Genomic DNA, 12999 nt, shown 5'->3' with positions numbered 1-12999 from the left:
TTGTTTTGCTAACAATATCGATTTATGCATTTAAGTTACCATAGTTTAAGTTACAGAGAGAAAAAAATATTTGCTTATAATGGATACTTTTTTTTTTAAACTGATTTCCTTTTTTTTAATAAAACATTACCATGTACTTGATTCCAAATAAGAAACAACAAATTCTTAATATTGGCAACTTTTTGGGTTTATTAAATGCTTTAATGGGTTTCTTTAAATTAAGCATATTTAGCAGACCTAAAGGAATTGTTCAGGGTAAAAATAAAAACTGGGTAAATAGATTGTATGTGCAAAATAAAAAATGTTTCTAATATAGTTAGTTAGTCAAAAATGTAATGTATAAAGGCTGGGGTGACTGGATGTCTAACATACTAGCCAGAACACTACTTCCTGAATTACAAATTGTTGCAGCGCACACCAAAAAGGTCAAGGATTGCTCAGTCCAGCTTCAGTTTAAAACGCCTTTGTTTTTACATTTGATTAAAAGCACAAAAATCCTCGACCTTTTTGGTGTGCGCTGCAAAATTTGGAATTCGTGACTCTACTGTCTCCCTGTCTCTGGATAAAAGTTCTCATACCTGTAGTACAAACATTTATTTTTAGAATTGTATTCTTTTCATCTGGCAATAGTTTGCGGGCTACCTGGGTGTGTTTGGCCTGTGATTGATGATGTGATTGATTGAAAGAAAAAAGAAAAGAAAAAGGGGCAATGGCATTTTGGAGCTTCTGTCTACAGTTTCTTCCTACTGCAAAGACATGGCACCTTTTATCCAGAATGCTTGAAACCCAGGGTTTTTGGGATAACGGGTCTTTCCGTAATTTGGATCTTCATAACTTAAGTCCACTAGAAAAGCATGCAAACATTAAATAAACCCAATAGGCTTGTTTTGCTTACAATAAGGATTTATTATATCTTAGTTGGATCCAGTACAATGTACGGTTTTATTATTAAATAGAAACATGAAATCATTTTTAAGAATTAGGATTATATGATCATAATGGAGTCTATGGGAGATGTCCATTCCGTAATTCAGAACTTTCTGAATAAAAGGTTTCTGGATAATGGATCCGATACCTGTATAAGAATAAAACATATAGGGGTGGTTTTTGGTTAATTTATACCATGTTAAACTCCAGTTGACCATTGTTTTCAAAAGTGCTGCACTGATTCACTGTCCAGGACTACACAAACACAGATTCTAATGTGCTGTCCATTATAGCTAACTAGTGTACGTGTGCAGTCACGTACCATCCTCCTGGTACTTATGTGGTACTATGTGAATTAGCCTAACAAAGTTTGCAGATGTGGAAATGCATGTTGTTTGTTTAAACACAGGGCTACCTAGTAGTAATCATCCCAATACACTGATTAAATAGTAACGGTCCTAATTCCTAATGGTAAAGGTCCTGAAAACACCAACACATCCCCCACCTGGTATGTAATGACAGATGTCATAGACAGAGAAACACACTACATAAAGTACAAATATTTTTACAATAAAAACACTTACATGGGTTAACATCACGGTACCTATTACGACTTTTGTTTTCAGGATTCTTTGCTATTTTGATGGGCAATGAAGGAGACTCATTTCTTACATCCTAAGGGAAAAATACAAACAATATGACAAACTAACAACAAATCCAACATTTCAAAAGCATTTTTAACATCCCATGATCTCTTTCTTTTTAGGGAAACTTTTCTCAATTGTCTAAATCTTTGTGTTTCTCCTGAAAAAAAAACAAACAAAAAAACTACATGTTTGGAAAACTACACATTGTGAGTAGGGACGCAACGAATCCAGGATTCGGTTTGGGATTCGGCCTTTTTCAGCAGGATTCAGCCGAATCCTTCTGCCCAGCCAAACCAAATCCTAATTTGCATATGCAAATTAATGGCGGTGGGAAAATTTCGTCACTTTTTGTCAGAAAACAAGGAAGTAAAAAAATTTTCCCCTTCCCATATCTAATTTGCATATGCAAATTAGGGTTCGGATTCGGTTCGGCCGAATCTTTTGAGAAGGATTCGGGGGTTTGGCCGAATCCAAAATAGTGGATTCGGTGCATCCCTAATTGTGAGGCACATTTATCAAGGGTCGAATTCATGTGAGTTTTTTTTTAACTCACATGAATTTGATTTTACTCGAATATGCCAAAGTTGGACTAAGTTTACCGACCCGAAAACTCGAATGTCAGGAATACTACAAACATCTCCAAATTGGTCACTGGACCTCTCCCATTAACTTATACAGTAATTTGGCAGGTTTTAGGTTGCGAATAGTCAAATTCAAATTCTTAAAAGGTCAGAGTATGATAAATCTCGAAAATCTAATCAAGTTTTGATAATTCCCTAGTCTAATTTCTTGACCATAAAAAAAAAATTCTAATTTTCAATTCGACCCTTATAAATCTGCCCCTAGTAGTAAATGTGTCTTTCTACTCTAAGGTGCAATTTTTTTCATAATGTTAGTTGCTTTTTACAAAATGTTTCAAAATGGAGTGATATGAGATTAAAAATATCATAAACATAGATGTCAGGGGTTTTATACTGGAACAATAAGATTTAGGCAAGGAAGAGCCTGAGAGGCAGAAGAACTGCTCAAGTGAATTTAGTCAGGGGTTTTATGACCAGTTCATATGCCACTATACTTTGTTGTATTGGGCATCAGAAACTTAAAAATGAAAAAGCTGCCTTCAGAATATCAGGTGAAAAACCAGTTACGCAGCTTCAAATGAAAATTCAGTTCCTCAAGACTAAAGGAGTGGCATCTGGTTCCCCCAATATCTAGAATGCCCTTAATCATGTGCTCTTGTAAACATATTTGCTCCAGAGAAAAAAAAAACAAACCCAACCCTGTTAGCCTTTTAGAGTTCAATTCTTCCATTACTTTTACCAGCCTAGTTGCAACTCTGAAACTCTTTTCATCTCATTAATAACCTTTTTACCGACTGCAGTTTAAAAATGCACTGCATGAGGCCTTACCAGGTATCTATAAAGAAGAAAAATCAAGTTTTCACCCCCCAGCACAACAGTACTTAGAAGTAGCCACCATGCTCCAACAAATATGTAAACACCCTCATCTCAAGAAAGCATGTGCAGGGCTAGTTTGATATTGCCCAATGCAGTTACTCACACCAACAAATCAGTAACGGTAATTCATTTCCGATAATTTTTCTGTTAGAAGTGGCTAGTTAGAAAATGGCTGCAGTTTAATACTGGGAGCCCCATTTATCAAATTTTGAATTCAAAATTAGACTGGGAGGTTATTTAAGAAAAAAAATCAAATGATCGAATGGTTCTGACAAAAAAATTCAAAACATATTCGATTCATATTTGATTGAATGTCAGCTCCAAATGGCTCAACGGACCTCTACCATTGACTTGTACATGAACTCAACAGGTTTTAGGTGGTGAATATTCAAAATTAGGACTGTATCCAGGGTCAAGGTGTGATAAATCTCACATTCAAATTTACATTTGAATAGGGGGATTAAAATTAGAATGTGTGAATTTTGAAACTCGAGAATTAGAATTCGAATTTACTATTTGACCCTTGATAAGTCTGCCCTTTAGTTTAGTCTGTGTACTTTACCTAGGTGTGAGTGCAGGCAGGAACGTGGTGATGAAGAGCAGGCACATGGCAGCACTGTGAGGGTATGAGAATGAGGACATCGCTACCTAAATTGCTATAATGTCTATGGTAGGCAACTACTTTAATGCAGTAATATTTAAAATAGCCTTTAGTTTGTTTGAATAAAAGAAAATAATTTTAAAATTGTAGATTAATTGTTGGTAGTCCTAAAAATATGTTGAAACATTTGAGATGCACTTCTTGAGATTGCAGGCTTGATTTTGTATTTATTACGTTGACCATTAAAGGTAATTTTTGCAAACTACAGTAAAGATGCACCACGTTAATATTTTCTCATAGCCCAGCACAGTCGAAGTTCTCTTTCACATCAACATTCTTACCTGTGTTCCCCTAAGGTGGATCTTTCATGCATTCCACTTTAGTAACAAATACAGCCCAGTCTATTCTACAAGACATCAAGTTGCTTTCTACCACCGTTTGCACCTGCCTGCGTCCCAATAAGGATGGGCTAATAGAATAAACTGGGCTGCATTTCTTCATGCATTCCCCTGTATAGAAAAGAATGAAGTGTGTAAGAAGCCTAAGAGCCCTTAAAGAAATATAGAAAATGTAAATGTTTTTTTATACATCTACACCTTATAAAATACAACTTTGTTAAATAACTTTTTTTATGAGGATCATGCGAAGACTGCGTGATGTCATACAATGATTTGGTAAAATAGAGAAAAATACAAGAAGTACAAAAGACCTGAAACCTGTTCTGATCATGTTATCCAAGGGCCAAACAACCTCAAGGTGGGCATATCAAGGAAAGATCTGCTCTTTTGGTGTCCTCAACAAATAAGCTTTTTCCCCCCAATATGCCCACTCATCCCACTAATGGAGAAACAGGCTGTCAGAGGGAGGTCCATATCAACAAGCCTATGCGGTCCTTGTTCCAATGGGACTTTTAAACCTGCCCAAATGATATCTTGCCAATTTTCAGCCAGATATTGATCAGGAAGGCTTGTTGGGGGGCCCTATACACAGGCAGATAAGCTACTGACTCGGTCTGAAGGGGCTGAATTGGCAGCTGCCTGTGGATGGCCACCATAATACACACTGTAATAACTGTAATAAATGTTTTAATGGCAAATGTTTATTTTTCACATAGGATTATTTATTTTGGTCTAAGACCTACCTGTGCACCCAGTGACAAGAAGGTTACAGTAAGGGCATGTTTGCAGGCTTATATACTATTGGCATTTTTCTCAGAGGAAATGTTAAGTGGACAATAACTTTAGGGTAATGACAAATGTGCTGGATCAGGGGAGATATAGAAGGTCCCATTTAATGATTTCATATATTGATAAACATGTATTGGTAAAAAAAACCTCTGCATATGCTGGGAGCCCGAAAATTAATTTGCTGTGCCCAGTAACTTCTATTTATGACACTGTGGTGTATCCTCTGCTGGCATTGAAAAGCCAGTGACCACTTGAGACTGCCCTTTCCAACTGTTGTGCTCAAATTTCATCCCAGAAAGCTTATCTATACACATGGGGGCGCATTTCATCTCACAATTGTAAAGGGAGAAGCAAGGGACAGTATTGGGCCCTGCCTGGTGTTTTTCTGCCATGGATCTGCGATATCTACCACTAAAGCCCAATAATCATATCTTATGCGTTGTTTTCCTATGTAACAAGGAAAAGGCACTTTATTTTTCAGGGTTATGCACCCCTAACTGCACACCTTACACTGCTTTCCAAACTAGCATTACAAAAATAGAAGATGACTGGTTGCTACGGATAACTGTATTTGTGCAATTTAGTACAGAGGCCACTCTTTTCATCACATACTGGGACACATGAACCCCCATCACCAACCCATTCCACCCACCATAAGGCCAGAAAGTGACCCTCCTTCCCTCCTACACATAACAAGCGAGGACCCTAATATACCAATTACAAGCAGGAACAGAGAGCTCCAAACCCAAATAATTCGCATGGCCAAAGGGGCAGATAAAACAGAATCGTAATAAACCAGTTGCGTGTTTTGTAATTAAACTTAATCTACGATCAATATGTTGTAATGCAAATTTATTTATACAATAAACACAGAACCTTTAGGGGGCTTATTGGCGGTTATTATGGTGAACATTTCCAATCCCCTATGACAAGTTGGGCAAAGTAGCCCTGAAGTTGTGCATGACAAGGTGGGGGGCAGACAGTCCATCCTTTCCTTATAACAAGGGTGGCACTCAACTTACACAAAGCACAGAAGCCCCATTTACAAGACAGAGGGGGAATAGAGCCCATCCATATCAAGAAGGGGGACAACAGCCTATGAACCCCATAGAGGGGCCAATTACAAGAACATTGGGGCGCCCTCTCTACTACAAGGGGGAGCACACAGCCCACTGTCCTATACAAGGTGGGGCAGGCAAATATCTCACTAGCCCCGTGGCAATGAGGGCCACACAGCACAAAAAGTAACCCCGACCCTCCCGCGCCTTAAAACAACCCAGGACACAGCGGCCGGACCCCGTCATAAGGAAACAGGCCCAGAATGTTACCTTACATCATCACTCATCACAACATAAAGCACAAACACTAACCCCATAAACCGAATTCCAGCCATTCTCTGCGTCTATTTCTCGGAACTCCTTCTCCATGTCTCCCCCACTTTCCGTTCTTCCCGTTTTCCAGCCCCGATTTCCAGCCCGACCTGCTCACAGCCACATCGTCCGTCGCGTTGCAAAGGAGATGATAGTGTATGCATAGGAAGCTGCGAGACCAGGAAGAGGAAGGTACGGTCACTAACCCCTACCTGCGACAATAACTGCTTCACCCGGTCTCTGCTAACAGGCCCCTTCCCGGTTTTCTGTCACGCCCTACTCCTAACTATTGGTTTAAACAAACTTCGATAACCCGCCCCAAAAATCGATATCCAATCAACGCCACGCTACCAGCCTAGTTTCCTCTGGTCGTGACGTGCCTATCCTCCAGCTCCACCTCTTTGGATATCCCCTGCAGATTCGCAGGCGTCTGGGCGGCCATGCTGGTTATGGGCAGTACCCTTTAAAGCAGAGCAATAGTCCTAAATCACTACTGTTTAAAGAATTGTAGTCAATGCTGCTCGTGTGGATCTTTCTTGATAACGTTGCAAGCTTTCTTTGACATGTAGAATGCAGTATAATTACTGTAAATGCCTTTCTTTTCATCGAGGGGTACCTTGAACTACAAGCAGCCTGGTCACTTGATATACCTCCTTACGCTTGAAAAATGTAAACAGGGATAAAAAGAATGGTTTATTAATCACGCCCATTTTATGGCCACAGCAGCCTGGTCACTTGATATACCTCCCTACGCTTGAAAAATGTAAACAGGGATAAAAAGAATGGTTTATTAACCACGCCCATTTTATGGCCACACCCCCTAAACACCACTTCCATTTTACAAAATTTGACAAGTTAAGGAAAGTTTGGACACATTTCTGGGGGTTTAGGTGTTATAACAGTTTTGCTAATGAAGGTGAAATTGCCCTTTAAGCTGCAAATCTTAGCTCAGACCTTCATTATCCTGGCTCCATCTGTGCTTAGCCTTTCTCACCTTTACCTAGTCCAAGGGCTGCCAAAATGGAATTGAGAGCTAAGCACCAACTAAGCAGGACTAATAAGTGCTGAGGAAGGATGGCTAATCACTGATGGAGGTTGGCTAACCATAGTACTGATGGATAGCTGGAGAAGAGGAGGAAACAGATGGCCAGCTTTGTATAGGGCACATCTGAAACTGACTGGGCACTGAAAAATAGAAGATCAGTATATTCAGGGGTGGCTATACAAAAATGTACACTATAGTATGTCCAAAGAAGCCCACCAACAGTCATATTCTCCTCTTCTTTTATATATTCTGTTAAAAATAAAATAAACATTTTATTCTGTTACTTGTAATAATGTTGATGTCATTTAAAATAAAAACAATAGTGGCAGATGTACATCTTTTGATATAACTGCCAGTGCTTGGCTTTAACTCTACTGCACATATGCCTGCATGGAACAGCAAGAAAAGAATACAGAAAAAAACAAAGAAGAGGGGACAATGCCTTCAAGAGAAAATAATCTGCTCTGGCCACGAATATCAGGTAAGCGAGTGATACTGGCAATAACATCACAATGCTGTGCTGTTCAATAAATTACCCTAGGCCAGTGTGATGTTTATGGAGAATGTCAAAAGGATGTATATTCTCAGCAACTTATTACCTTAAAAAAGGACACAGCGGGGTACAATCACCAATTTGATATATTTTTAGGGCCGGATTTACATAGTGGGCGCCCCTAGGCCCACTGCCATTTGTCGCCCCTGTTCTCTCCCCTTTTTTTGTGCAAATTTTCATCATCTGGACCAATGTGGGTGTGGTTGGGCAGCATGCCGTCCCCCCTAAAATCCTACCGCCCTAGGCCCGGGCCTAGGTGGCCTTTCCACAAATCCGGGCCTGTATATTTTATTAATTTAAAAAGAGAAAAGAAAAGTAAAACCCCGTATGTCTTTGTATTCTAGAATCACTTAAAAGAGTTTACACTGCTGCCAATAATTAATCAAAAACCTCTAAAGTGCCTGTGCTTAACTATATGAAGTGCTATATGCTAAATTATATTATACGGTCAAATTAATTAGACTGCAATTCATTAAACATTGTAATACATCAATTTTAATTAGTAGTGATACTTTATTAAAAACACCAATTGAATTCAATTAATAATACCAATTTTAAAATTATTACCTATGTGATTAATTCGGTTCTCCTATGGCCTGTTATAATACAAGGTCATTAAGATAGAGACAAACCTCTAAAGTGCGTTAGTGCTTATTAATTAACCACCATAATAACTTCCAGGGGATTTAATTAATGGAGAATGAGTAATGAAGAGCCTGTGTCTCCTACACACTGTCCAACGTGACTAGGTTTGCCACATGGCTGGCATTTTACAGGCCTGGCCGGTAAAAATGATGGCTGATCCCAATGTTATTAATAGGGAAAAAAGATAAATACATAGGAAGGCCTGTATTTTTTCTCAGAAAAGGTGGCAATCCTAGCTGTGGCAGAAAGGTATGTGAAGCCAGTTTAGTTTATGTTCACTATTTAACGCTAGAGTACAATTGTTGGGGGCCACAGTGTAATTTTATGGTGTTGATGGAACATTGTGGGGGTTATTTACTAAAGTCTGTTTTATCCTGGTTTTAAAGGGAAAACACCATGTTTTATAAAAAAAAAAAAAAAAAAATACTCCATTTCAAACTTGCTGAGATCATGTAGAAACCAATGGCAGATGTCCGTTTTACAGTTGGAAGATATCATGATCTGCGCTGGGTTTAAACAATAATCCGAATAATTTGTGGTTTTTGGGCGATAATCTGAAAAAAATAATACAAATCAGATTTCTTCACGATTTTATCAAGTTTACCGGCACCAGATTTTTTCAAAGTTATTTTATTGATAAATAAGTTAAAAATGTGGATGGGAGTTCAGTTGAAGTGGTTTTAATAAAATAATGAAAAATATTCGGATTTTAGTGAATAAAGAAAGGTCATACGTTAGGGAAGAGCTAAGAGAACACCAAATTGAACACTGGTGGTTTGGATGGCATGACAAAGGCTGCTTTGATTACAATTTAATTGAAATCTAATCAGTGCAGCACAGCAAAATGGCTGTAATGTGTACTTGGTTGGAGCTTTTGGGTAGAATTGGAGTGCATGTAATGTAATATAATTTCTAAAAATCCCACCTGTACCCCCAAGCTCATGCCAAACTACAACTCTAAAAATCATCCAAAGGATACGGTATAATTTTTTTACAATTATTTCGCCGAGTTTCGCCAGGGAAATATAATCTTCAATGGGAAAAAAAAATGTCACGCATCCAAAAAAATGTTGCTTGTCAAAAAAAAAAAATTTGCAACAAAACAGCATGCCGCCCATTCTAAGAAGCATTACCAGTGCTCCGGCAGGACCAACTGGCAATCTGTGGGTTCTGGCAAATGGCAGAGGGGCTGCTATAGACAGTCCCTATTTAGTGGGCTGGTGGGGGGCTGTTTGGGCCTCTGTGTACCTGAATTTCCAGGACCTATTTTGACTCCCAGTCCAGACCTGCCCTGCGGTGCAATGATTGCAGGCGCTATGACTTTGTGGCCCTGGGGCGCTCAAGGCAGAAATCCGGGCCTGCAGCTGATACACTGGCAGTCGAATTGTGGATTTTAGCTCAAATTGCAGTTTTCTCCAAACTCTGCCAATTGTGTTTGCACCATAACTGGCTTTCAGATGCAAAACAAGAAGAGGACACTGCTAGTGGTGAGGGAATGAAATAAGGTTTGTGGATTTCAGTAGGCTGATTCTGGCCCCATATGACCCTAGCCTAAAGTGGAGCAGGATAGAAGACATAATGCTTAAAATTAAAATGTCTGGCCACCCTACCTGTATCAGCCCTTAGCCTTAGGCATAGAGGCAGGGCAGAAAATTACTTTCACTTTCGATTCAGCACTTCCTAGATGTCACTGCTCTCCACACATTCCCCAGTTCTCTTCACCGTTTAATTGTGTAGCCAGGGCATGGGGATGGACATCGGGTCCCCCATTGTGGTGCACAAACAAGATTTTGAGATGATGCAAGGCTTGCCTTATTAACAGTGTCCACAAAATGGCTCCTTCCTGCTTGCTATAATTATGAGATCCCAGACTGAAGGAAACAAGATTCAGATAATTGATATAGTGTAATTAAAGTTAATTTTGCTTGACTAATGTGATAAAATAGGTTTTTGAATATGTTTTTTTGGGTGATTTTCCTCAGGCATAGAGATGGGCAGATTATATTTTATTGACAGCTCAGATATTTAAACACCTTTTTAACCAGTATGGGTGTTTTAAAGGACCAGTAACATCAAAAAAAATTTTAAAAAAAATTTGTTAGTATACATCGAAAAATAAACACCAAGACAAATAAAACTTTAAAATCACAAAGCTCTGATTAAGAAATAACTTACTGAAACTCCACTTCCACTCCTGTTCAGAAAAGGCGACGGGGCGACCATCCATTGTGCAGCGCTGGATTTCTCCTCCCTGGCTATCTCTCCTATTGTACTGACAGCAAGTGAAGGCGGGAGGCTTCAACCTACTATCCAAGAAGAGCTCCGCCGAGAGGGGACGCCTGGGTTGTGCATTTCGTGGAGGCTATGAGGAATCGCAGTGCTGGAGAGGCTGCCTGAGGACATGGCCTTGGAGAAGTTGCTGCCCCTTTAGAGAGATCCCACCTGGACTGTTGCTGCAGCTTCATGGCTCGGCAGAGCAATGTGGCTGTATCTATAGCTGGCTTCGGTGTAACTATCCGCTTCCCGAGTCTTGGGAGGAGCCTCGAACCTGGGCTCCCTCAGCCGCTCATGGTATTCTAGGGACTGGCTGTGCCCGTTGTCCCTCACAGTCACAGCGATTCACCGTGAGGCCTGAACCCCATAGTACCCCAACCTCTCCACAGCCCAGTGCCCGTGTACTTTTATGCATCTCCCAGAGACCCAGTGCCCAAAGCCTTTCTGAGCCAGCAGTCTCTGTGCCCATGACTGTCAGTCCCCTCCCCAGGAACCTACCGCTTACTTTCCTACCATGGGACATAACGAGCTTGTGTACATCTCATCTCTCCCAAGTGCCTTTCTGGGGTGCAGGGGCTTGAGCCGACTCTTCACTGTGAGCAGCATCTGAATGGAGAGGAAGTGTCAGGAGATTGCAGCTTGTCGCTACATTATGTACACCTGGGAGCGCAATGCCTCTATACATCTGAATGGAGAGGAAGTGTCAGGAGATCGCAGCTTGCCGCTACATTATGTACACCTGGGTGCGCAATGCCTCTATAAGCTGAGCGATCTTATTAGGGATATTGGCATGGGAACTGGGGCACAATGGTTTGGGCAAGCGGCTGGGGCTTGGGACTGTGAAGGGGCACAGTCTCACACACTCACTGACACGGGAGAGGATTCCTGTAGTTGTGCCATGTGGGACTCTGAGGATCCGATGTATACTAACGAATTTTTTAAAAATTCTTTTTGATGTTACTGGCCATTTAATGAAAAAAAAATTGGTTTCATGTTTAATTTGCAAAGGACTTTTTATGTGTAGGTGACAGGTCCACTTTAAACAGTCTTACCAAGCTGGAATTTATATTTAATAAGCCACTTAATATGATGTAATCTATTGGCTGCTTAAGTTTTAATTTGGAGGGAATCGTTTTCCTTTAACCTTACGGACCCTGCATCGGCTTTGTGTGCAGATGCACAGAGCAAATTTCAGTGCAGAAATGTGAGAATATGCATTTTTTTGCCAAAGTCCCATCTGTGTCTCTACAACTAGGTAGATGCTTGAGAAAGGGGTCACGCCCCAAAACGTTGCAACCCGCAATAAACGAGCAAGGTTATACCTGCTAGCAGTACCCATGTTGTGCCGGTGTGTTCTGTTTCTACGTTACATTTGAGGCTGCCAAGTTCCTCTATCATCGAGCACCTGGGGTTCGCGTTTGTCTAGATGGCCAGGGTGTGCGAGAGTAGTTCTTTCCTTCTTTAATTCTCTACAACTAGGCCAATGCAGTGCCTGTCAGTGCAGATCCCAGACAAAATGGAAGGCTTCAGATGTGCTGCTCTTAGGGTTGCCACCTTTTCTGGAAAAAAATACTGGCCTTCCTGTATATTTATCTTTTTTCCCTATTAATAACATTGGGATCAACCATCATTTTTACCGGCTAGGCCGGTAAAATACTGGCCAGGTGGCAACCCTAGCTGCTCTCCACCAGAGTTCATACCTCCCAACTGTCCCATTTTTTTGTGGGACAGTCCAGATTTTGACAGCTCAGCCAGCAGTCCCGATTTCTCACTGCAGTGTATTGACTTTCACTTTGCACCAACACCAGAAAAAGATACAAAGTTTCTAAAACTTCATTTTTTGCCACAGAGCCCAGAAAACTCAGCATTTGTAAGATACGCAAAGATCCAATTGTAACTATTTAAGATAAGCTAGACTCTTGGGAGAACGTAAAGAGAGGGCAATTCACCTTTATTAGCAAAACTGTAATACATAAAAACATAGCCCTAAATGGGTGGAGGCTTTCCATAACCTGCTAAATTTTGTAGAATGGACAGGGGGTGTGGCCACAAACAACTCGCCCTGTGGCTGTGGGAAAGAGCAGCACATTTATTTCACAAAACCAGGGACTGTATTACCATTTGAGTGCTCCACGCAACAACACAAAAGAAAGTAGATCAGAAAAAAAAGAAATTCCTAGAAAGCTAGCCTATGCACCCTAGCAACAGGCACAAACCCCACTCCCCCTTTTCATAGCTAAAACAAACGACAACATTATATTGCGTATTTAAAATGCGACTGGACCAATGAATG

The 12999-nt window shown here is 40.4% G+C and overlaps 1 protein-coding gene across 3 annotated transcripts in view; it reads right to left on the bottom strand.

The window, feature by feature from the left end:
- Nucleotides 1-6488, bottom strand: part of ptpn2.S (protein tyrosine phosphatase, non-receptor type 2 S homeolog) — a 29984-nt gene extending 23496 nt beyond the window's left edge. The window contains exons 1-2 of one of the 3 annotated variants that reach the window (XM_018268726.2): nucleotides 6190-6488; nucleotides 1512-1602 (exon numbers count right to left, since the gene is read on the bottom strand). In XM_018268726.2, coding sequence (XP_018124215.1) covers nucleotides 1512-1602; nucleotides 6190-6246 — 148 coding nt within the window. In that variant the 5' untranslated portion in view covers nucleotides 6247-6488. The remainder of the gene's footprint in view (nucleotides 1-1511; nucleotides 1603-6189) is intronic. The other 2 variants (XM_018268727.2, NM_001093441.1) reach the window with 2 other exon arrangements.
- Between the last annotated feature and the right edge of the window lie 6511 nt (nucleotides 6489-12999).

This window comes from Xenopus laevis, chromosome 6S, assembly GCF_017654675.1.
Source record: "Xenopus laevis strain J_2021 chromosome 6S, Xenopus_laevis_v10.1, whole genome shotgun sequence".
NCBI lineage: Eukaryota > Metazoa > Chordata > Amphibia > Anura > Pipidae > Xenopus > Xenopus laevis.
This window is presented reverse-complemented; position numbering and strand designations above follow the sequence as displayed.